General features: G+C 43.2%; 1 protein-coding gene across 1 annotated transcript; it reads right to left on the minus strand.

The window, feature by feature from the left end:
• Window positions 1–2,546: 2,546 nt before the first annotated feature.
• On the minus strand, window positions 2,547–23,052 carry ISOC1 (isochorismatase domain containing 1). Its single transcript, XM_413969.8, has 5 exons — window positions 22,692–23,052; window positions 7,842–7,961; window positions 7,477–7,680; window positions 6,968–7,084; window positions 2,547–4,013 (listed from the first exon to the last, which is right to left on the minus strand). The coding sequence occupies exons 1-5, from the start codon at window positions 22,980–22,982 to the stop codon at window positions 3,867–3,869; spliced, it is 879 nt and encodes a 292-aa protein (XP_413969.3). The 5' UTR covers window positions 22,983–23,052; the 3' UTR covers window positions 2,547–3,866.
• Between the last annotated feature and the right edge of the window lie 3,288 nt (window positions 23,053–26,340).

Below are 26,340 nucleotides of genomic sequence, written 5' to 3' on the forward strand. Positions count from 1 at the left end.
ACAAATCACTAACATTTGCTGTCACTGCCATAGCATTTAATATGGTAGAAGATACGCTAAAGAATAGTATTCGTAAGTGAATTACGTAACAGTACTAGTCAGCAGTGACCACTTATCCAAGTAAAATATTTTATCTCCCTTGCTTCCATTTACCTTTCTTCAGGGCTCTTCAGCTCCAGTTATTACTTCACATTTAAGTGACACAAGGCTTTTAAAGCAACAAAGCATTGAACATTCATCTCTTACATAAAAGAACAAAATTGTTGCAGTAGGAGTTTTACTCGTTGGATTAAAGTCTTGGGAAAAAAAAAATCTATGAGGTTTCTAAAAAAAAAAAAAGGTTATTTCCAAAAAGGAAAGAATGGTCTTGATTCTTGCCTCTTGAAAGATTAATGTCATTGCTTAGTTAATGTGATAAATACTGTGGTGGGAAAAGGAACCCTAATATCTAATAGAAAACATAATCAAAAAGCAGCTTCACTTACTGAAGTGCACATTTACCTGAGAGATACCCTCAGGCAAGTGCAGAAAAGATGAAAGAGCAGTTCTATGAATAGACAGCATAGTATTTTGTACTCAAAACTAAATTGTCCCAAAAAGAATTAAAAAACCCACTATTCATCTTTGTATGAAGCACTGGAACAGGGTGGTCAGAGATGTGGTGGATGCCCCATCCCTAGAGATATTCAGGGTCATGCTGGACCAGGCTCTGAGCAACCTCATCTAGCTGTAGGTTGCTCTGTTAATTGCAGGGGAGTAGGACTAGGTGACCCTTAGGAGTCCCTTTCAGCTCAAATGATTCTGTGATAAGGGTTTAGCAGAGAAAAACTATCTCACATACTCAGATTATAACATTTCATATAAAATTTATACACCACTTATTCAAGTAAGGCTAACAACATATAGCAGCTTTGCACAGATGCAGACCTCTTCCTGAGGAAAATAAACCAGTTTTCTCCATCAAGGATTATATTTCTGCTTCCCTGAGAGTAGAGCTGGAGAAGCCAACTACATCAGGAAACCTGTCTATTGCTTAGCTGTAGCAACAGTGAAGGCTTCAAATAAAGGACGGCTGGGCACTCAGGCAATGAGGAATTAGGCTTCTTCAAAACCACAGCAGTGTACTTCCTAAGCAATTCTCTTTGTGGTTATTTTATTAAGTTATTTCATCCTTGCTGGACAACACAGTACTTACACTAGGTAATGCAACTATCATTTTGTGAACAGTACACAGCTCGTTTCAAGATTGTATTACAGTGAAAAAAATCGACTCAACCTTTCATATCAAGGGAAGAGATCATGAAGATGCTGTGCTGAGAAGAATAGAAAACAAAATCAGCTCAACATTAATTTTCAAGGTTTCCATGCCAACACAAATCAAATGCATTTTGCATCCAGAATTCACAGCAAAAGCTGACTGTTATTCTTCAGAGATGATGTGTATCAGAAGCTGTGTTAAAGACAGGCCCACAGACCTCTTCTTACACAATTCAGTTTTGATGCTTTAACACATGGGAACTCCCACTTGTCAGAGAACAGGAAATATAGCCAAATAATGTACGAAGAAGGAAATCCTCTCTGTTGAATAAATGTAGTGTACAAAAAAGAAACATAGCAATGACTTTTCTGTTCTTTTTAAATAGATGATCTTAAAAGCTCATTTCAGTGATGCATTTGGTGTTGATTAATGTAACCACCTAATAAATGGAATAGAATTCACTTATTCTGCCCCTTAAGTTCCAAGAGGTTAGTGTCATGTCATAACAGTAGATATTTCTGCAGTTTTATTTTTTAAGTTTGTGGAGAAAAAAAGCAACAAATTGAGGACACTAAAAAAAACATATTTTGCCATAAGAGGTTATGTAAATACTATATATATATATATAAATTTAAAGATTTTTTCCTAGTGTCATCTTGTTACTAATTCCTCTTGTGATGACTTAGCTAGGAAAGGACTGCATGTGCAAAGAACTTGTGACATCTGGCCACCAACTTATGTTAGCATAAAAATGGTAATTTTTTTAGAAATGAATGCAATTACTTCTTCAAAAGAAATTTGCAATTGGCACTGAGGAAACTGATACTGTTTTAAAAATGGTCATTTTTACTTACGTTAGTTACTCTAGGTATGTTCACCATATAAGCATATAAAAGCAGTAAAATCATATTCGTAAGAAATGCATAGTATTTTTGTGCACAGCTGCTGATTTATATAAGCGGACTTCATTCTGCTAGGCAACATGATTAATATACCAGAAAAGAAAGTAAAAAGTAGGTCAGTGATGTAGGACAATGGTTCTTCAACTTAACTCCCCTCCCTGCCTCCAACTTGAAGTATAACATTCATTCCTCAAGTTTTGGAGCACTAAATAACACTGTAACAAGACACAGAAGGCAAGCATTATTAGACATTATCCATCCTTGATCTTTACACAAAATTCCCATGACATCTATAGAAATTCCACAGCTGCACAAAATATAACAAGGTCTATGGCAAACAAACCTTTTGGGATTTGCTCTTCAATAAATATCACAAGCAAAAGAGAGACAGCAAATGTTAATGTTTTATTTGTTTTGAACATATAAATGTTATAACTCTCAGACAATTCTTTTAGAGCCATCTTGTGGGGAAAATATGCAACTTAAAGCCATACATGTACTGTAATTAGTTTTCTACCAAAAAGATCAGTGCTCAGTATGAGATCCCCTTTTTCTTTTAAAAAAATAAATATCTCAGTCACAATGTAAACTTTTTATAATATTGTCTAAACCACTGGAGCACGAAAGAAGTGCCTTTATGAACAATCGTGTTAAATGGTTTGAGATAGAAAATATATTTTATATCAATAAGTTACAGACACTATTTCGCTGAAGTATGCTTTCAGACCAAATTCCATTCAATCTCCACTCAGCTGTAGACTGCAAAAATAAACACAAACTTAGAAAAGCTGAGGTCTGCTTCAAAGCTTGCTTTGTCAAATGGATCAGATGGAATTATTAAATCTAACCAAAATAGGGTAGAACAAAAAACAGAAACAACAACAACAAGAGCTCTCTAAATATAATAGTAGATTCAGCACTCAAAGCTTGAGAAGCTTTTGTTCTTTAAATCCTTAGCACTGCCAGAATACTTAAATTTATTGTAATCTTAATGATTTTATGTCAGTTGTTTGTAAAGATCTCATTAAACAGCAGGCTTCTACATGTGTAAATGGTGCAGGGCTGAGCATTCAATTGCAGGGCAATCACAAATTATTGTGCAAGCTTCAGCAAACTAAAGCAATCAAATATCAGAAGTTGTTTGATCTATGTATCTTGTTTACTAAGTAAGCATTTATATTTTATCCTAAAGAACAAATACACACATGTATTCCAGGCATCTTAGTCCTTTCCAACTTATGTCCTATTAAAATATTTCATTTACATAGAACATTAAAACATATCACAACACATTTATCCAACATGTATTTATCTTCTACCAATACAAAGGTAAAACAGTATCACAGAATATTTCAACAAAGTGCACAATCAAGAAGTTTCACAGAAGTATGCACTTTCTTTTGAGCTGTTACAATCAGTGTATAGGACAACAGGCACCTCTCTTAATTTTTATTTTCTTAAATTAAGTACTGAAGTCTAACAACAAAGGGTCCAATGGTACCCTAAGCCTCTGACAGCTGTGACTGAACAGAACATAGCGGCACCCAGAAATATAACCAGACAATTTTTGCTAAGGCAAGCACAAGTATTTCAATTTTTAATTTTACACTTCTGCCAAACTGTGTGTGAAAAAAGGTGTATGTGTGCGCTTGAGCTTTCCACAATCCTTAAAGATGACAAGGACATTTACTTTCTCCACATGCTCTTTAAACTTTGGAAAGGAGGCCTGACTCAGGGGCACTTGCCTTAATGAGATTTTGGATTTCTTTGAATTTTGGGTGCTCTTTATCAGCTACCAGTTGCAGCAAAATAGCTTCACTAGTGGTAACTATGATTCCAGTACGAGCAAGACGCTGAAACACAAAAGAGCAGAGGAAAAAAAACATAAGATCTTGGAAGCACGAAGGAGTATACACTGCGTGGAAAAGATGGATGTTATTTTTAAAACTATCTACTACTAACAAAGGTATCACTAGCTGAATTCCAGCACTTCCTAACAATGCCATTTATAACACTGGAATGGAAATTGACCATTGTTAGATTTGGGAAAAACGCTGTACTGGGTTACAGATAAAGCTTCCAAGTTGGACTGGATTTTTTTCCCCAAGATTTAAAATGTAGAAGACCAGCTCTCTCTTCTATTAACATCCCTTCCCCCCTTGTGCACTTGAGCAGATAGCTTCCTTAACTCTTATACAGACTTGAAAGGCTTAGGAGAAAAGAATTGGGAAGGGGGAAAATACCTAAATCCAAGCAAAAAGAATTAAGCAAGTAATATAATTGTAACCATTTTTCTTTCTGGACTTGTTTCATGCTAGTATTCTGGTCTTTGGGCTACACCGCACACTCACACTAATAACCCCCACAGACAGAGAGAAAAGCTTTTCAGCAGAACATCTACATCATACTATTATAATAGTAGTTGGTTTTAATCGATGTCTTATTGCAGCTTAGTAACTCCCAAGTTAATTCTGAAAGACTACAGAATAAAAGCAAAGCTTTTTCAGTTTTCAGCAAAACTGAAAGAGGTCTGCTAGATCTTTTATGTGTACTAAACAGAGTAATTCTTTGTACAGTCCAAGCCATACGACATACTGCAAAGTTTTTACACTTCTAAGCCTGTGCTTGTTGCCTGTATAGCACAGTCATCCTTAAGTAAAGGCTGCCCACCTACCCACCCGCCTTAAGTCTCCCAGCAATAGAACATATGCTCTGGCAGTGAAACTCCTACTGGATCCATCTTTCCCTCAATCATACTCTGCCCAGCTCTATGCTCCATCAAATCTAATGCACCTACAAGGTCCTGAATTAACCAAGGGAGGGTAAAAGGTAAAAAATGCCTTCAGTCCAGTTTCTACTGTAATTATGAAAGAGGTGCTTCAAACTTTCTGGAGAAGACATAGATCATTGCATTTTAGTTCTAAAGTAATTTATGAGAAAAACGACTAATTTAGGGGACCACTAAAGTGTGGCTGATCTTCAAGGAAAGGAAATGCTTTCTTAGATCACTGCCTTCCAGAAAAAAGAAACAAGCGTATACTCATCTACACCAAAACAATAAATTAATACAGATGAGGAAGAATAAAGAAATTCAGCAGGAACAGACTCAGCTGTCTTAATCCAAGACCAAATAGTGACACAAGGCTTTAGCAGCAGACAGGGCAGAGATCAAGAACAGCCACAACCTTGACCAGCTGGGATGAATTATTTTAGCAAGTTCTCATGAAAAGACAACTTAAGACTCACTAATTAAAAGACTTCCACTAGCCACTGTCAGCTGTACATTAAGACTAACACAGGATTATTCAATGCTTTGGTATTTTACCACTTTCTGAAGAAGCACAAAGCCATGGTCGGTCAGGATCACTGACATTCTCCCTGTCTGTGCCTCCTTCTCCTGGTCTCCTGCTCCATAACGTGCCCAGATTTTGTTTATTCTAGCCCACAGCCCCCAGTTCTACAGTACAAAGAGAACACAGAGCTGGCAGGGACAGACAGGGAGAAGGATTCCCCAAATTATACTACAGTGCTGACTGCTTCACGGTCCAACACAAAACATTTTTCTTTGTGAGAAAATTTTGAAAGAACATACTTAAAATTTCTTTAATACTCATCAGTTTTCTTGAATTACAGTTTTTGCAAGTTTTGCAGTTTTGCTTTTGAGATGATCAATGCATTTTTGACTGGAAAGAAAAGAAAAGCTAACTGCTGAGTAATTCAGTCTCTCTTGCACCGAACCAATTTCTATGCTTGCAAACACAGTGCAAGTGATAAAATGTACAAAGACACATAAAACATGGCAAACAGATTCCAATGTCAGTTTTGTTTGTTTCATCTACTACTGCTATCATCACAATGTGACATTCACTTAGGAACTCCATGATTTCAGTCACTCTTACACTCTTTGTGTCATTATGAAGTATTTGACAGATGACATTTAAGCTTCCACTTAATTCAAGTTAAATTACACTTAATTCAAGAGAAACAGGAGAAATCACAACTCTTCTTCAACTCTATGAAGAAGAGTATAAAATAATAGTTATTGCTAGCTTTAATTTCCAAATAAACATAAGGGCAAAACCTGCAATGGTTAATGTACATATCAGTTTTTGACCTTCAGCAATGATGCCTGTAGGGAAGTTAAAGCACACCATGGAAGTACCATTTGCACAGATTTACTACCACATAGTTGTACTTGCTTTTAAACTATCTTGTTACATTTATCTCCACTTTCTCAACATATATGTTAAACTACTAAATCTTTGACTAAGCCTCATGAAGGGGGACAGAAAGCCTTTACTATAATCACAGTCTTGAGATTAAGCTTTAATTTGCACTGATGAAGAAGAACAGAGGGAGGGACAGACAAGAATGATTTTTGAACTGAAACATGTATCATAATCCACTGCATTTCAAGGATTTTCAACGGCAGAACAAATACTGTATGGAACAACAAAAACAAAAGCTCTGCAGTACTTTTATTCTGCTGTAAAGATAACACTCCTTAACAAAATGTCAAGAAATGCAAATGGTTATACAGAGAAACCCATACTGCATGAAGCAATCAGTTTTCTAATCCCAATATCCCAAAATGGGTTCTACATATTACACCAAAATTTAGAGTGGAAAAATAAAAAAAAATCCTTCTCTACTGTGGAACTGTTCTGAGAATCACAGCATCTTCCTCTTCTTAAGTCTACATCTGATTACAACCAATTGTCCTGAAAAATTCCTTGTCAGCAAATAACAAATACAGAAATTAACATACAAGCCCAAGGGGTGAAAATCCTTAATTAAGAAACATTACCTCAAGAGCAAACATTCTGTCCATCATACTTCTTGATGAGGTGGCATCAGCTACAATATGAACTTCCAGACCTCTGCCAATTAATTCCAATGCTGTTTGCTGGATGCAGACATGAGTCTATAAGAGAGGAAACAAAGGCCAAAAAAAAAGTCACAAATAAATCACTACTACATCATGCAATATACTACCTGTATAGTACGGTGCCAAATTAAATTAAATAATTAATAACGGTTCAAATAAGTATTTTTCTATGCATTACATTACTGGGGAACTGGGTTTTAAAATGTGGTTTTTAAAATGCCAACTAAGTTAAGCTTAAAAACATCTGTTTTCAAATTTTATGAGATAATGTCATAAAGCACAAGGATAATTCATTTAATAGAAGATATAGGAATTCTAAGGTCTAAGCAAAATAAATGGACCTTTTTTAATTACAGAAAGCAATGCTACAACTATCACAGGCCAACAGATAATGGAATAGAACAGTACAAGAACGGCAAGGCACATACTTCTACTCCAAACAGGACAACACTGCGGACTCCAGGAATCTCTGCTAATGCTGCTTCAACTTCTGGCAAAACCATTGAAAATTTTGTTTTGGGAAGTACAAGTTTAGCTCCTGTTAAATCAATTTCTTGTACAGTGCTGCCAAGGCCTTTGGGATACTGTTCAGTTACAATGACTGGAATTCCTAAGAGCCGCGCACCTTGGAGCTGTAAGGGGATCAATAGGAAAGGGACAAAAAGAAATTATTAAAAAATGACAAAAGCAAAGAAACAGTTATTATTTGAAATTGAATCATCTGTAAACTAGCTTTACACAGCGATTTAAATATGTCATCAAAACTTACTACAATGGAAAACAACCAACATACCAGACGTTGACCTACACTGATGATATCACCAAAGTATTTGATGGCAGGACGGAATCTCTCTTGCATATCACAACAAAAAAACACAGTGCTTGATGGTGTCAGGTTGCCTAAAGTAGTCATCTGAAAAAGAAAATAATGTTTTTAATGCTAGTGAAAGCATTTTGAGGAAGCAGCAGAACAAGAAGTCTGGAAAGCTTCTTTCACGGCATCTCCAAGGTGTCCTAGAGCATCAATCAGCCTTGGAGCACCACAAAGCGTCCACCCACTCTTGATGTAGCTCTTGTTGCCATAACTGAAGCATTATGGCCTTGCAAGAACCATTTTCCCTGAGCAGGCCTCCTGCTCTTGTGAAGCTTCTGTGCATTGACTCAAGCACTGCTGAGAGTAGCTGACTGGCCTTAGTGGAGCTTTCCCATCACCCCAAGCACTGTGTGACTTGGTCCTCTGCTCTTGCAGAGCCTCTTTCCCCATATCAGAGTGCCACTGTGCCTGCACATTTGGTCTAGAAGGCGAATTTTCTTTCTATCACCATCACTCCTCATGCAATGACTTTGCAAACCCTCCTTTCCCTGACTCAAGCATCATGGCACTTGGCCCTTTGCTCCTGCAGTGCTACTAAGCCCTGACTCAAGCCCCATTCGTCCAGCCCTGGCCTTTGAGGGTTTCCTTCCCCTCAACTTGAGCCGAAGTGTCTGGCCTCTGTTTCAAGGGCTGTATTATCCGTTCCTCAGACAGTGCAAGGCCTTGCATCTTGGTCTAAACGCCACAGAGAGGGGATGTGTGCTCTTGCAGGCCCTGATTCAGGTGCCCTAGAACACCATGGAGCCTTGCCTACTGCCCAGGCAGCACCTCTTGTCACAGCAGGGGCATGAAGGCCTTGCAGGTCACCTTTTCAGTGAGCCATGGGACCTGACCCCAGTGCGTGGAGAAGGAATGTATGGTCCTGCAGCACCTCCATGTCCTGAGGAGAAAGAACCCCATGGAGCTGGATGCTCTACTCATGCAAAGCCTCTGTACCTACCTTTGGCTGCCACATGGCCTGGATCCTGCACTCGCAAGGCATCTGAATTAGGACAAGAGCCACAGGCCAGGCCCCATGGTGCTCAGCTCTAATAAATGAAGCATAGAGAGAGCAGAGGGCCAGGACCCTGGTGATCTAGCAAGGGGAAGGAAGCCAGTCACACAAAGCGAGGAGCAAGATGGCAGGCAGCTGCCGGCTTTCGCACCAAGAGCTGCTACTGGATCCTACATAAAGACACACGCATCAGTTGCCAGAGCCACACCTGATCTTTCAGGCATCAGGTACAAAGTAGGAATCAGGGGAAAATCTAAGCATAGTAAGGTTTCTGACATCACAACTTCTGTAAGTCCTTGCACATTTGGAAAACTCTGTTACCTTTCACACTGGCAATGCTTTATCTTCCCGGACTTCACTATGCATTCACCCCTTAAGTTTGTCACATTTGTGTTTTGGGTTGGTCCTAAAAGGTCTTGAAAACCTCCACACTCAGGGACAGCACCACCTTGCTGAACAACTCACTGTGATGCTTTTTCATCTTTCCTTTCCTCCAGCTGTAAACCTCTCCAGTCACAGTTGATGCCACCACCTCTGCTACTCCCACCTGGCACTGTTGTGAAGAGCCCGACCCACTCCCCACAGTCCCTTCCCCACTGGCACCATATCGTCCTCATCAAACACATCCCACTCACAGAGCAAGTGCTCCAGTCATACTGCATCACTGCTCCCAAGATCCATGGCCCTCACCGCTCATATCCAGGCAGAATGCTGCCCAGCCAGCTCCTGTTCACAGTCCAGATGAGCAAGGTCTGGAGTCAGGAGCATTAGTTGCCTTGGTGCTGGTGTTGTGTCCTGGCAGCTCGGGCACTCAGGAGTCATAGCACTCACAGCAGCAGAGGGAAGCTATGTGTGGCACTCTCCATGAGCAGCTGGCAGGGTTTCCTCCTTGAGGGACTCTCACCCCTCTCCAGGTCAGGAAACGACGTGGCCTCTGCCTTTTCCAGTGTAGCACCAGCTGCAGCAACATCAGTGAGAGGCAGTGGCTGGTCCCTGCCCACTCTCCCCAGCCAACCACTCCAGGTGGACATTATGGCCACAGTACTAAAGAATCACTGCCTTGTATGTTTGGACATCTGTGGCAACAGCAGCTATATGATGCCATGCCTTCATCAGTTCTTCTTTCAATGCATCCAGCAGTGGGCTAAGACAAAGCCCAAGCGCTCCCTCTGCAAAAGAAGGGTAAGCTCCATTCTGCACTTAGTGAGGACAGAGACTCTGGGGAGCTCATTGTTACAGCATCTGAAGTCATCAGGATATGACTGGATATGATGACTGAAGGATATCAGTCATCATCCACCAGGCAGGAAGAGCTCCTAGACACCTGGGCTCTCGATCACAGGCTGCAGGTCCAGGGCTTCCATGGGTGACCTCCAACCCCACACACATGGGCATATCTCTTCAGCCAGCATCCAGCTATCCTCCAGCTCCTGCTGCCCTGGCTGCACCACAAGCTGGAGCAGATCTTGGGAGCTGGGATGTGTTCAGCCTCTGCAGTGCAATGCCTCATCACCTCCAGCCTGTGCTTCTGTAGCCTGGATGAGGAAGTTCTGACTGTGCTGCTGTATACCTGTCTGAGAGGACAAACAGATGACTTTGTGCAACAGTTCTTTGCCACAGCTGTGCAGCAGTGCAGTAGGGATGACTCCCATGATGCCAGAGGACATGACAGCAGGCCCAGTCCCTGCTGCCTCCCCAGTGGAAACTCCTGCCCATAACTAGAACTCTCCAGCAGCTCCAAGGGATCCAACACAGGAAAGATCCCCAGAACCTCAACTGCTGACCTCCATGGGGGGCCCAGCTGCACCCCACACATCCCTGTTCCTGTGCCTGGAGATCCAGAAGTTCCCCCAAGAGGAACCAGAGGAGACTGTGGAAGATCTCTCCACTGCTGGCCAGGGCAATTATTGCACACATGGAGGGTCCTGGAGACAGAAAAGGTCCTGAGCCTCCCAGAACTCTTTGCTGTCTACAAGAGGCCACCCCACCAGCAATACTAGGACTTCACCCCACAAGCTGACAAAACAAGGGCTCAGCTACCAGATGGGGCACACACCAGCTGTTAGGGGCATCAGAAGATTCACAGCAGTTTGAAGCTGTAAGGCAAATGAGTTATAGAAAAAGCCACAGTATTACAAGTGATTCATTTATCACTGCTGTCCCTATCCCTGGAAAAAAATTCAAACATAGAGTCACAAAGAAGCCCCCAGCTGAGAAAGCTGGGGCTGCTGAGCCTGGAAGTATTTTAGGGGTATCTCATAAGAAATACCTGAAGGGAAGGTGCAAAGAGGACTGAGCTAGGCTCTTCTTAGTGATGCCCAGTAACAGAACAAAAGACAACAGGCACAGACTGAAACATGGGAGGTTCCCTTTTAATATCGAGAAGCAGTCTTTCACTGCAAAGTTGCCAGACAGGTGGTAGTCACCATCTTCAGAAATGCTCAAAAGCCTTGTTTGAAGTAAGGAATGGGATCAGACGACCTCAGGAGGTCCCTGCTCACCTCAGCTATTCTGCAATAGAGGTGACAACCTGCAAGGTCATCAGATTTCCCCTACTCTCCCAGAAAAAGATTTCCACTAATGACTGACCTTGCCCAGAGCACTGGGGAATGGGCAGGGCAGAGAGGCTGGTATTGAGAATGGTCAGCCCGGTGGGCAGCCTGTAACAGCCTCAGGAGTGCAGTCAGATAGTAGACCTGATCTGCAGGATCTTCAAGCCCTGTCTGAGCAGCATGGGTCTTTGTCTCCATACTTGCAAAATCTCCTTCTCCTGCTGGCTCAGTTATCACCAGGCCTAGCTCTCTGTTCTTGCACAGCCTCTCTGCCTTGATTTAAGTATCCTAAGTCTCGGCTCTCTGCTTTTCAGAGGTAAAATTAATGCTACTTCATATAAAATTCAGATAAGTGGGAGGTGTCCCTGCCTATAGCAGGAGGGTTGGAGCTAGATAATTTTGAAGATGTTCCAACCCAAACCTATGATCCTATGATTTTTCTTTGATAACACGTAGGAGGGGCAGGGGAGTTGCCCTCTGTGTTAAGGAATGGAGAGATTGTGAGGAGCTCACACTGAGAAGCAGTCAGGAACAGGTTGATAGCCTGTGGATTAAAATTAGGGATGAAATCAAAGGTAAGCTGGTGGTCAAGGTCCACTACAGGCCACCTGATCAGGAGGATTCTGTTGATGAGGTCTTCCTGCTTCAGCTACAAGAAGTTTCACTTCCTGACGGGTGATTTCAACCACTCAGATATCTGCCAGCAAGATAACACAGCAAGCTGTAAGCAATCCAGGAGACTCCTGGAGTACACTGACTATAATTTTCTGGTTCAACTACTGGACCAACCAATCAGAGGTGAAGCTTTGCTGGACCTGGTGCTCACCAATGCGAAGGAGATAGTTAAAGCTATTAAGACTGGAAGCAGTCTGGGCTGCAGTGACCATGCCCTGGTTGAGCTCATGACCTCAAGGAACATGGGCCTGGCAAAGAGTGGAGGCAGGACCCTGAACTTCAGAAGAACGAGCTTGAGGTTGTTTAAGGAATTGTTGGACAAGATCTCCTGAGAGGAAGTCCTTAGTGACAGAAGAGTGGAACAAAGCTAGCTACTCTTTAAGGATGCCTTACTGAGAGCACAAGAGCTCTCCGTCCCGCAGAATAAGTAAACAGCCAGGGAAGGTCAAACTGAGGCAAGGGCAAGTACAGACAGCAGAAACAAGGATGTGTCTTCCTGGGAAGAATACAGGAATGCTGTCTGGGCTTGCACAGATGAGATTAGGAAAGCTATGGCACAGATGGAACGGAACTTGGTGAGGGAACGGAACTTGGTGAGGGATGTTAAAAACAAGAAGAAAAGATTCCAAAGGTACATAGGCCCGAAGAGTGAGACAGCATACCTCCTCTGGTAAATGAGAAAGGAGAATTGGCTACAACAGATATGGAGAAGGCTGAGGTGTTCATTAAGTTTTTTGCCACAGTCTTCACTGACAGCCAGGATTCCCACATCCCTGAACCTGAACCTCTAGTTGAGAATTGAGGGAGTAAACCCACCTCCACTGTAAGGGTGGAGCAAGCCTGAGACTGACTCATGAGACTGACTGTGTACAAGTCCACATGGCCAGATGACATGCATCCCAAGGTCCTAAAGGATCTGGCTGATGTGGTTGCTGAACTGTTCTCCATCATATTTGAAAAGTCGTGGCTGTCAGGCAAAGTCCCCAGGGACTGGATAAAGGGAAACGTCATTCCCATTTACAAGAAAGGGAGGAAGGAGGTTCCATGGAACTACAGGCTGGTGAGCCTCACCTCTGTGCCTGGGAAGATCATGCAATAATACATACTCCTGGATGACATCTTAAGGCAATGAGGGATGAGTGGGTGATTTGAGAAAGCCAGCATGGCTTCACCAAAGGAAGGCCAAGTCTGAACAATCTGGTAGCTTTCTATGATGGAGTTGGATTAGTGGGCAAAGGGAAGGCAACTGGTGTCATCTACTTGGACTTTTGCTAGGCCTTTGACATGGTTTCTCATCACATATTTATCTCTAAATTGGAGAGATATGGAATTGGTTGGAAGGTTGCTGCTAGAGGGTTGTTTTCAATGGCTCTACGTACGTCCAGGTGGAGGCTGGTAACAAGCAGTGTCATAGAATCATAGAACAGCCTGGGATGAAAAGGACCATAATGAGAATCTAGTTTCAACCCCCCTGCCACTGGCACTGCCCTGCAGTCACTAACCACTAGAGCGGGCTGGTCTAGTGGTTGGTCTAGTCCCCTGTCATGGGACCAGTACTCTTTAACATCTTGATCAATGAGATAGATGATGAGATTGAGTGCACCCTCAGCAAGTCTGCTGATGATACCAAGCTGAGTGGTGCAGTTGACACAATAGAAGGAAGGGATGCCATCCAGAGGGACCTTTAGATAAACTTGAAAGGTAGGCCCTTGTGAAACTAATGAGGTTCAACAAAGCAAAGTGCAAGGTTTTGCACCTGGGTTGAGGTACTCTCAGATATGCAACTAAACTGGGAGAAGAGCTCCTTGAGAGTTGCCCTGCTGAGAAGGATTTAGGGGTCCCAGCTGATAAAAAACTTACCATGAGCACTTCACAAGCACTCACATCCCAGAAGGCCAATGGAATCCTGGGTTCCATCAGAAGAGGAATGGCCAGCAGGGTGACAGAGGTGATTATCCCACTCTACCCTGCCCTCATAAGGTTCCAGTGTGTCTGTGGAGTACTGTGTCCAAGTCTGGGGTCTCAAAAACATGAAGGATGTGGAGCTTTCAGCTTTGCCATTCAGAGGGACCTCAACAGACTCAAAAAGTGGGCCTGGGTGAATCTAATGAGGTTCAACATAGCAAAAAGCAAGGTTCTGCACTTGGGCCAGAGGAATCCCAGGCATATATACAGACTGGAAGGAATAGTCCTTGAGAGCAGCTCTGCAGAGAAGGACCTGGGGGTCCTGGTGGACAAAAAAACTTAACATGAGCCAGCAGCGTGCTCCTGCAGCTCAGAAAGCAAATGGTATCTTGGTCTCCATCAGAAGAGGGGTAACCAGCAGGGACAGGGAGGTGACCGTCCCTCTCTAGTCAACCCGTGTGAGGCCCCATCTGGAGTACTTGCATCCAGGTCTGGGGCCCCCAATACAGGAAAGACAGGAAGCTGTGGCAGAGGATCCAGAGGAGGACCACAAAGATGATCAGAGGGCTGCAGCAGCTCCCTCACAAAGACAGGCTGAGGGACCTGGGCTTGTTCAGCCTGGGGAAGAGAAGGCTGTGGGGCCACCTCATTGCAGCCTTCCAGTACCTAGGAGTAGTCTGTAAACAGGAGGGGAGCCAACTCTTTGGAAAGGTAGATAATAGCAGGACAAGGGGAAATGGTTTTAAGTTGAAAGAGGGAAGATTTAGGTTGGATATCAGGGGGATGTTCTTTACAGAGAGTGGTGAGGTGCTGGAACAGGCTGCCCAGAGAGGTTGTGGATGCCCCGTCCCTGGAGGTGTTCAAGGCCAGGTTGGATGGGGCCCTGGGCAGCCTGGTCTAGCATTAAATATGGAGGTTGGCAGCCCTGTCTGCAGCAGGGGGGTTGGATCTTAAAGATCCTTGAAGTCCCTTCCAAACCAAGCCATTCTATGATTCTGTGATTCTTTCTGAGAGGGTTCAGAGGTAGACCACAAGAATGATCCAATGGCTGGAGCACCTCCCCTCTGAAGACAGGCTGAAGGAACTGGGCTTGTGCAGCCTGGAAGAGAGAAAGCTGAGGGGAGACCTCATTGCAGCATTCCAGTACTTAAAGCGAGTTTATAAACAGAAGGAAAATCAACTTTTCATAAGGGTATATAGTGATAGGACAAGGGGGAATGGTCTGGGGAAGACGAAGCTGAGAGAATACCTTATTGCTCTCTTCTAGAAAGGTGACTGCAGTGAGAGCAGGGCTGGTCTCTTCTCACTGGTGAGAGGACAAGGGAAAATGGCCTCAAGTTGCATCAGGGGAGGTTTAGGTTGGATATCAGGAAACACTTCTTTATAGAAAGGGTTGTTAAGCACTGGAATAGGCTCCCCAGGGAGGTGGCTGAGTCACCATCCCTGAATGTGTTTAAAAACCATCTGGATGTGGTGCTCAGAGACATGATTTAGCAGTGGGTTGTTAGAGTTAGGATAGCATGGTTAGGTTGTGGTTGGACTTGATGATCCTGAGCAATTCTGTGATTGTATGATTCTAAACTAATGGAGGGGAGATACAAATTACATGTTAAGGGGAACATTTTTGTTTGTTTGTTTTTTGTTTTTTTTTTACTAAAGGGCAACTGCTGGAACGAGTTGCCCACAGAGGCTGTAGATGCCCCATCACTGGAGATCTTTGCAGACAGGCTGGATGGGGCCCTGGGCAATCTGATCTAGTACTTGATCTAGAGGTTGGGAAACCTGCAGGGGGGTTGGAACTTCATGATCCCTGGGGTCCTTTCCAACACAAATCGTTCTAGGATTCTATGACACTTTGAGCCAAAACAGAAGGAGAAAAGTTGTTCCAGTCTGATTTTAATATACTTCTAAAAATAATGTAAGTAATATTGAGTAGTATAGTATAGCTACAAATAGGTAATCAGGATTTTATTACATGAGAAACAATTCAGTCTAAATGTACATGAAAAATTCTAAGTTCTGAAAAGGGATGGAAGAACACATTACTTAAAGTATTGGGAAAAAAAAAAAAGCTACCAACAGGAGTACATTCCTAGAATCCATTTTCATCTCTCCAGCTCTTAGAGCTGACATGAAGTCAGGATAAATTAAAGATAAAAAAAAAGACTTCCACTTTATACATGCTTTAAACAGCACACACACACACACAGTTGCATCACATAGTCAATTTCTTTTGTCTATGAGATCTTCTAGCACAAAGTTGATGAAAGACCAAAGGCTAAAATGAAAGCAGAGAAGGTTGACAGTATAACTGCCAGAAAGTGCACTGAATAAATATTAATGATAAAAATAATATTCTAGATTTTCCCTTAAGCAGGCAACAGAGTCCAACAGAAGTGAGATTAAAAAATATATATATATTAAAGAAATCACGGAGTTAAAGACTGGATTTTCGCACAGTTTGAAAGAGTGCTTTTTATTTGAATGAAATTACTTGCATTGCCTGCAGAAGCAAGAGATAAGGCTCCAGCCAAAGACTACATTTTTTTTAAAAAAGCAACTACACACTATTCTTAATTACAAGACAACCCAAGAGAAATTACATCCATTCAGGAGATTTCCAGAAGACGTAAATCAAATTGAATGAGTGCTCCTGGCAAGTACCCATTATTTTATATACTTCATTTTCTGCAAATTGAGATTCAGACATTTTAAGCTAAAATAAAATTACAAAACCAGTAAAACAATGTATTTCAGAAGACCAGAGAATCAGGAATCCTTAAATATTACTCCCAAATCTTTCACCAATTCATCCTATGTTTGTTAAACAAATCAATTTGATCTCAAAGACTACAAAACTATAAAGGAAGCCTTGCTCACTCACATGAAATGGCTTGTTTAAACTGCTGTGAAAATTATTTCCACGTTAGAAAAGTAAAAAGTAAATTCCCACACCTCACAGGTTGTGTGCCAACTGATCTCAAAGCATCAAATGCCCCTAATACAAGGAGGGCAAGGCAGCACATAAACATATTACTACAGATGGTGGGATCTCCATTATTTGAGGTTTTCAGCAGGCAGTGAGGCAAAACAAAAGCCAATCTGGCTTTGCACATGTGTTAGGTAAAGTGGCCACTAGACAACCCTCCTAATTCTTCTGCAATTCTACACAGTGAAGCACCACTGCCCTCAGCAGAGGAACAAACGTGAGCCAACAAGAAAAGCCAACAAAAAGTTGATGAGTCTACCTTACAGAAGGATCAAGTACAGCAAAATATTCTTCATAAATACCTACTCTGTTTGATGCATTTTAAAAAACAGTGGCACATAATTTACAGAGCTCCTATACGTTCTATCCCACAGCTCTGCTATTTTTACTTTGCAATATTTTCCTCACCTAGAACTCCTTTGTTACGACTTAAGAGCATTATTTAAAGTTCTGTCCACAGTGGATCTGAAAAGCAAGAGTATTACCCTCTTCTCTCATACATACAGCTATGCACAACCACTACTACTATACCTCACTTCAGTCAGCCAACGCTGCCTTAACAATACTACTTCTTTATCATACTGCTACTCAGCACTAGGAAGGCTTCAGAGAAGACTGGTCAATTCACAAGCCCTGCAGGCTCCACTGAACTATTTTCCAGTATGCTATTTGCTCTTTCCACAATTGACGATATTTAAGACTCCAGACATCCCATTTAACCTCAAAATCATTACTTGAGCTCTCCCTCATCTTTTATTTTTGGATCTGATTGTTTCTACTTCAGTGCAATACTTACTTTTTCCCCCGTTTTCAACTGCACCATGTTATACTTTGCTTATCCAAGTTTTCACAAAAATCCCTATTTGTTTTTTTCTCAGATGCCTACAGCTTCTCCCAGCTTGTAATCTACGGTAAGAATAGCATTTGTCTGAAGTATGACTTAATATTTGCAAACACAAGACTCAGAATAGACCTTACCGCACTCAATTCATTATTTGTCCTATTTAACAGTGAAGCACTGAAAACAAAGAAGTCCCTTTCCAGGCAGCATTCTTCTTAGACTTCCATTGAATCCCATGTTTTTACAGCAAATATCACAAGTAGCAGGAGCTCAAGCCTTGCATCTACTTTCTTTTATTATCAGGTTGGTTTAATGCAACAATTTCTGTACTTCATTTTAAAATGTTCCTGATATTAAACTAATATTGTGTTGATTATGTTTACTACACAAAAACTTCTACAAACTCTAACAAATAATTCTTATATTAGGTCTCATATTTACTTATTAACTTGGAGTCTGCAATAAGCCATGCAACACACGGCAGAAGTTCAAAATCAGTGCATACTGGTTTTCCTCAGAATTGGAGATTTGAAAAGACAAGAGAATGGAAAAAATTAGGCAAGCTGGGAAGCTGGTGAGCAGGGATAGTGCTCCACTGCAGCCACACGTTCCCTGTCAACCTGATGCAGTTCTTTTACCCAGATAGAGAAGTCATCTCTAGGACCATATCCAGACCAGGATTTAAAGGTATGCTGCCAGAGGTTACACACAGCTTTAAATCCAGAAAAGGGCCAGGTGTTTTTATCTATTCATAAATAGAACAGATATTCATACATAGATGATAGATATTCATATATATCATACTCATCTATTTCATCTCTGCAGATAACTTTTAATCATATGAAGTGTGACTATGATGAAGGACTGTAATTACAGAATCAACTTCACAAAAATATTAACATATACTGGCTCTTTGTACTTTTCCTAATTGAACTTAGGGGAACCATTACACATGAAAAACGCAATTTTCCCCTAGCGCATGTAATGAATGAAAACTGAAGCACAGAGTCCCATGTGACAACACTTGCAATTCTCTTGTCAAGGTTGCCCACTACTACAGCAGAATGGAGGACCCTGCAGCCACAGCATTTCAAAAGTTACCTTAAAAGACAACAACGAAAAGAAACTCGCTTATTTTAAAAGGAAAAAGTTCAGCTTTACTTTGCTGTTTATCTTTCGAAGTGAAAACAAACTGAAGAAATTCACTTTAATGTAGTTCAATGGAAAAACTGGTCGTATGTATTCATGTTAGGAAGACATTTATTCATTTTATGTTAGGCTGAACTGCAGCATTCTATATGCAATACAGCTCCCAAAAGTACAGATTAAGCTACATCAGCACATTCATATAATTAAGGCAGTATGAAATTCTTCAACAGAATCTGTCATGATCGAAGCGCTTGCCATGGAATAAGAATACATGAACAGGTTGGATTGGAAGAATCTTATCTCACTATTTTTCACCTAAGTCAAAGTGCTCCTTCTCTCTTCCTCCTTCCCCCTCCTCCAATTTCGAAATACTGTATTCAACCGTAGCAGTATCAAAATTTAAAGCTGCACCTTTAAAAAGAAAATTGGAACTAAACACAATTTCCCTCATCAGACCCACATACTGCAACCTGTTCTCTGACCAGGCTCATCCAGCCCCTGAGAAAATGGACTCGGGCTTCAGATTTAGTGTTATTTCCCATTTAGAAGCATTTAAATATTAGATAGTGCAAAAAAAAGAAAAAAAAAAAGGAAAAGAAAAAAGAAAAAAGTATAAAACTACTTTTATCCAAATGTCTTTACCTTATGTTTCAGCAACAGTGAAATACCATTCTCCCACCAGACCTTCCAGGCAAGAAAGATATACGAGTCATCAACACAGCTTTCAAAAGAGCCTGAAGTGGAGTTGCTTTACGTGATTATTTCAATAATAATTTTACCCTTTTACAAGGTTATAAACACTGAACACAAGAATTACTGACTGGAAGTCACCTTGAAGTTCTGACAGCAACAGTGAACTCTCAGGAGTATATCTGAATGCTGCCTGAACTCCTCTATCACCTGGTCATAATGAGCACTGCTGTTTTCTCTTCTGGTATCTCTGGTTTCTCTTTACTGCTCCTCTTCTCCAAAGGTTACAACTTTTACAGCAAGGTTCCCCCACCCTGGGCATAAATATCACTCTATTAAATGCCTTAAAACATGTAAATTCTCTTTCACTGGCTTCTCAATTTCTAAGCAAATACCCTCCTTACCAGCTGGCAGAGGTGAAAGAAAAGGGCCCTCAACATTGCAAGCATACGACTGAGAAGCTACAGGACAAGTAACCAAGCTGAACAGCTGGCTTTATTGTAACCTTCTCTACAACACTGGATGGAAACTGGAAGTTCAAGAGCATGTTCTGTGCCAGTACAACTAAACAGAACAAACATACCTATATGACCACAGTACAGAGGCACAAATGAGACTGGAGAAAAAACATCAGTAAAAAATGTCCCCATAGTGATCAAGCCTTGAAGTGAAATGCACAAGAGTGGCTCTCAGAGAAGAGCATATGGTAATTTCTCAGCAAGATTACTCTCTCCCTCATCTGCAGAGGCAGGAAATTGGAATAGGCCAGTCAGGCATCATTCATTGGTGGTATTTCTTGAGATATTGCACAAAGATATCTTTCCACAAGAAAAAAAAATAATCATTCCGGATAAGGACATAACCACCCCGGGGCTTAAAAAAAAATGCCTGCATTCACAGCTAGGTGCATACATCTATTTATAAGCGTTCGTGTAAAAATAATGAAATTAATGTGTAGAAATATGGATTTATGAATCTTAATTTTAAAACAAATACATTTCTAGCGGCGCAAGTCACAGCACATCAGTAATCAAACAATGTCCTTCTCAGAAGATGTGTTCAAAAATGGTACTTTGACCAACTGCGTAACACGCAGGTCTGACAAACCTACGTCGCATGTTACTGCTGAAAAAACATCAGGGGGAAAAAAAAAAAGAGGCAAATAATAGCAGCAATGTATGAACAATGTAAGGAAAGACAGTGTAACCTTCTCATCTCTCCATCTTCTGCATCATGCAGAACATAAAGGCCTTAAAAAGCACAGCTCTGTGTATCAGACAGAGTGCTCCCTCAAAAGAGCAGTCTCCAGGCTGCTGCTGGGGGCTTAGGGCGAGCTGACTGACGCTGCTCATGTCTCCATCTCATTCCCAGCTGCTGAAGCACATCAAGAAAACAACAGTGAACTAACACCCTTCTCATATCAACAGTTGCTACTGTCACAGAATTGTAACAGCATCAGTGAAAACAGTAAATCAATTAGACAATGTGTTTACACTGTGATTCATCCTGGATCCCGGCATTCAGTCACAGCTACCTAGCTGCTGCACTCGGGCAATGATGTATTCCTATGTGTCCCAATACTGACCTTTTACACTGAGATTTTTATAATGACCTTCTACACACAGCTATAAATGCTCAGGCTGCATTTACAGCTTCAGTACAGACGGACACCTGCAAGAAGGTCTCCACAAAGCGACAATCTCTGCACAGAAGTAAGAAACAGAACTATGACCCTGCACTGCTGTTACAGCCTGAGATTACACATGTTCTGCTTTCAAAATCCTTGGCTGACTTAACACTGCCCGTACCAATTCTTTGTGCAAGTCGGGGAGATGATCTGTGGCTGTTTCTTTGGCTGGAGCACGCGCCCATTCCATCTCCAACATGCAAAGAAGAAAGGTTTTAAGCTAAATACAATGAACAACAAAGAAGAAAGTAAATAATAAATGACAAAATAAGTTTTTAAATGAGTTCGGTTCTTGCTTTTATATCCATACACAGGGTTAAAGAAAGGAAAAATGACTTCAAATGCATCCTTGACTCACAGCCTATGTGAGCAGGCCACCTTGGAAGTTTACGAGCTCAAGACACTATGATTAAGCACAGTTTGCAAGCACTGTGAGTAGGATCGTTTCTGGAAGCAGGGAGAAAACGAGCCATGGCTCACTGTTTAAGATATCGTTTTTTCAACTTATTAGTAATTTGGGTTTGTCGAAGACAGAAGTTCTGAATTAAAACTGTGTTATTTTTAAAAAGGTCAGATTATTTAATGTTGAAGAAAGGAAAAAAGAAACGTTGCTCCCCGTGCGACTATTACAGCATGACTGGCATGAACCTCCAGTGCACAGAGTATGAAATACTCAGTATGAAACACATGTACGGGATTTGTCTGGCAGGCTGCTCTCCCGGTTGGTGGCTGCAGAACTAGTGAGTTATGAACCCATAAAGGGATTTTTCAGAGAGAAGGAATACAGGAAATCCCACGGACCTGCAAACCACGAAATCGAGCTCTGATTTGCTATTTCAGCCACCGACAGCTCCGCCGTTCACTGTGTAAAACAAGTTCTCATTCACGGAATACAAAACCGGGCTATCAAACCCGCGTGGCGCAGCGCGCCCGCCTCCCCGCTCAGTAACACAAAACTTTCCGCGGAGAAGAACGCCAGCAATGCCCGCTACGCTACCGTCGGGGAGCGGCTCCCCGGCCCCGCCGTGCCCCGGGGGCTGCGGCTGTCGGACGGCTCCGGCAGCACCGCGGCAGCGCTCGCCCCGCTTTCAGCCACTGCTCGGCGCAAAGTCCCGACTTTGCCGCCCCATCCCCGCTCCGCCGGCGGCTCCCAACACCAGTCACCCGTGCCCGAGCGGCTGGAAGCGGGCCCGGAGGAGGCTCCACGCGGCCGGGGAGGGCGGCGGTTGCAGGACGGGGCCACCCGCCCACACCTGTGGCAGCCGTCGGGGCGGGCGCGGCTCTCACCTGGATCTGCAGCGGCACCAGGCGCACCTTGCAGCGCTCGCTGACCACGAAACCCTTGGGCAGGTCGATGTATTGGCTCCACTCCTCGGCGAACAGCTGCACCACGAACTTGCGGTGTATGTCTATCTGGTCCCCGTAGAGGCTGAGGAACTTCTGGATCAGCAGCTCGTAGCCGGCGCCGTGGGGCACGGTCGATGGCCGGGCGAAGACGGAGAAGCAGAAGAGGACGGGCACGGAGCCGCCACCCGCAGGCGAGCAGCCAGCGCCCGGAGGAGCGGCTGCCGCCGCCATCTTCAGGGGCAACCAAGCCAGCTCGCTGCGGTCCGCGCCGCCGCTCCTCCTCCTGCCGCCTCCTCCTCCCGGCGGGGCGGGCGGTGCCGGCGGCCCCCAATCCGGGCGGCGGCTCCGCCCTCTTCACCGTGGGGCCGGGACCTGCCCCGCTGCCCTCGGAGGACGCTGGGGCATTGTGGCCGGTCGGGCGCTTCTTTTCGGTCGTACCGTGAGGGACCGAGCGGCCCTCCGCTGCCGCCTCCCCGACGGGGCGAGCCCGGCACTGCGGCCCCGAGGTGGGGCTGGGCCATCCGCCCCGTCCCCCGGCGGGGTGTGCTGGCGGCGCGGCCCGCGGCGCGGAAGCGGGTTGAAAACGCGTCGGTGCGGCTCCAGCGCGCCTGGCACCCGGCGGCAGCCCGCACGGTGCAGAAAGCCGCCGTGAGTGTGGCACGGGGTTTCCACCTCATGCGCCCGTTCTGAGTGCCCAAGGTTCTGTGTGTGCAGTTAGAGCCGCCGGCAGGGCGGTTTGAGGGGAGCGTGGCACTTCCTCACGTGTTGCCCTCTCCAGTCTCCGATGATTCACCTTATTTTCCTCCCTCGCTTTTGGCAGCGGTGCTCAGCCACGATGCGCCCACCGTTTTGCCACAGCTACAGACCTGTTGCACGCGATGTGCCGGAGCAGAGGGATCTGAGCAGCGTGTGTGTTACCTCATGGAAAGAAAACACTGCTAGTACGAAGTGGATGTTTTATATGCGTTACCCAATGCAGTGGCACCTCCATCAACTTAATGACTGTCTGCCCTGCCAAATACTGTCTGTCTTATCCTCAGCATTGCTCTTACGTGGTGCTGGTGTCAGAAACCTGCAGCTGTTGCACCAAATGCCAATTTTGCTTTCACAAGATTGTTTTAATTTTTTAGAAAATGCATTGCTTATATGAGTTGATTAGAAGACTGCAAGCATCAGGATGCTTTCAGAACTGTGCTCACGTGCTGATAACCTGAGCAGGCTCTGAAGCAGCCCGAGCTAGTTATTTCACACAAAAAGCAAATCTGCAATGACGTACGCACTTCACAGGGAGAACATGCAAACTCTGCTGTGTCCGGGCAGAAACTGTACAGTGTAAGGCTTTAAGAGGATTCCGTAGCAAATCTAAAATGCACACTGGTTTTTATTCTTTTACCACCAGTGAATTCAGAAGATTTTCACAAAGTCTACATCTTCTTTCAAAGTAGGAAGTGTAATTCTAGGTGCATTCAGTTTGACTGAATGCATCTCTTTAATAAATGTTATTTGTATATGATGAGGATGCAGGAGAGCCTGTATGTCTGGGCTCTGTTTAAACCATTTGATCCAGTCTGTGGTAATATTTATCTGAAAAAGAGCAGTTTTCGGCTTTGGTAATATGTATATTGGAGCCTTCTGTGATGTAGGTATGTACAGCCAGAAGTCTGCATACAGCTAGGAGTATGTTACACTCCATCTGCTGGCTGTAAGAATATCCATCAGCCAGGATTTAACTTTAATTATTGGTCTTTGCTTACTGCTCTGCCCATTAATGGCACAGCCAGGCACGTAATGCTATTATCATGGAGGCATACAGGGAGAACACTTTTATGGCCCTATCAATAGCAAACTTGAATAAGTTCCAGTTTTCCAAATGAAGACGTGACAAATTCCATACTCAGTGAATTCTGTTTACATGACTTAATTTGGTTTCTAGTTCTAATTCTTAATTTGTACTTTGTTCTGAGTGCATTTCTAAAATCCAGTATATTTTTGAAACATAGCATAGGCAGTGGTTTTCTTGATTAATGATGTCTTAAACCTGTTTCCTTTTTCCATTATAGCAGAATGGGACTCTCTGTATTAAGAAAAATCTCCATAGCAAGTTCTTACCTTTCTACAGTTGCTGTCTGCAAGGAATGTGTTTGAATGGAAATTAGTCAGTTATTATGCAGAATACATAACTTACATTTTGGTACGTTGGCAAGATTCAGGCTTATTTAAATAGCAGAAAACTTTCTGCTGACAGAGTTAAGTTCATGCAAAAGTGAGTAAAGAGTGCTCAGATTCATCTGGAATCTGCCTGAGGAGGGGCCCTGCTGCAGCTCTCTGCAGCCCAGGAGTAGGCAGGGACTGTCAGGGCTGCTCCTCATAGACTCACAGAATCACTCAGGTTGGAGAAGACCACTAAGACCATGTGGTCCAACCACCAACCCATCCCCACCGTGCCTACTAATCATGTACCTCAGTGCCACATCTACACATTTCTTGAATACCTCCAGGGATGCTGACTCAATCACCTCCCTGGGCAGCCCATTCAAGTGCCTGACCACTCTTTCAGGGAAGATTTTCTAATGTCCAACCTGAATCCCCCCTGGTACAATTTAATGCCATTTCCTCTAGTCCTATAACCACTTACAAGGGAGAAGAGGCCAACCCCCATCTCATCACAACTTCCTCTCAGGTAGTTATAGAGAGCCATAAGGTCTCCTCTGAACCTCCTCTACTCCAGACTAAACAATTCCTAGTTCCAAATCCTCATAAGATTTGTGCTCTAGACCCCTCACCAGCTTTGTTGCCCTTCTCTGAATACACTTCATGGCCACAGTGTCTTTCTTGTAGTGAGGGGCCCAAAACTGAACACAGTACTTGAGGTGTAGCCTTACCAGTGCCTCCCTGCCTCCCCATGTGCTCTGGGTATGGCAGGCAAAGGAGCACAGCTGACAAATCCCTCCCTGCACATGTAGAAGGAAAAGCTGGCAGCTGCCTTCCTTACCACACACCCTACACCTCTACCAAGGGACACCAAGCCTTGGCCTTTATCTGCTTACATTAGAAGAGCTAAGGCAGGACCATTTATTGGCAGCAAGAGGCATGGTTTGATGATGGGACTCAGCAGGTCAGGATGGTGTTTGGACTGATGATCCTGAGTTCCAGCCTGAATGATTCTGTGATTCTAAATGTGTCTCTTTGGGAGTACCTACACGCTGTGAAGAATTATAATTGAAGGCCAAGTTTTCTAAACTTGATTTTGAAACATGAGTGTCCATAATTTCCAGTCTTCCTGCTGACACCCATGTTTGCATTCTGCTCAGATGCAGGCCCTGCCCACCACAGGGAACTTTCCTCAAGCAGAACCGCACAAGGTCATCTGATCTGAGATATCTGGAAGGCATGTTTTTGTTTCACTTTCGGCAGTGAAGAAGCATTTCCATCAGAAGCCACGATGGGGACGGTGAGAAATATGGTAGCTCACACTTCCTGAATACAACCACATGTTTGCTTTCAGATTGAAGGTAGGAGTTCAGGGCATTGAAGTCTAAGCTTCTTTGTAAGTAAAAACATCCACATTTTTGGAAGGCAGAACAAATTT

Source organism: Gallus gallus, chromosome Z, assembly GCF_016699485.2.
Source record: "Gallus gallus isolate bGalGal1 chromosome Z, bGalGal1.mat.broiler.GRCg7b, whole genome shotgun sequence".
Classification (NCBI taxonomy): domain Eukaryota; kingdom Metazoa; phylum Chordata; class Aves; order Galliformes; family Phasianidae; genus Gallus; species Gallus gallus.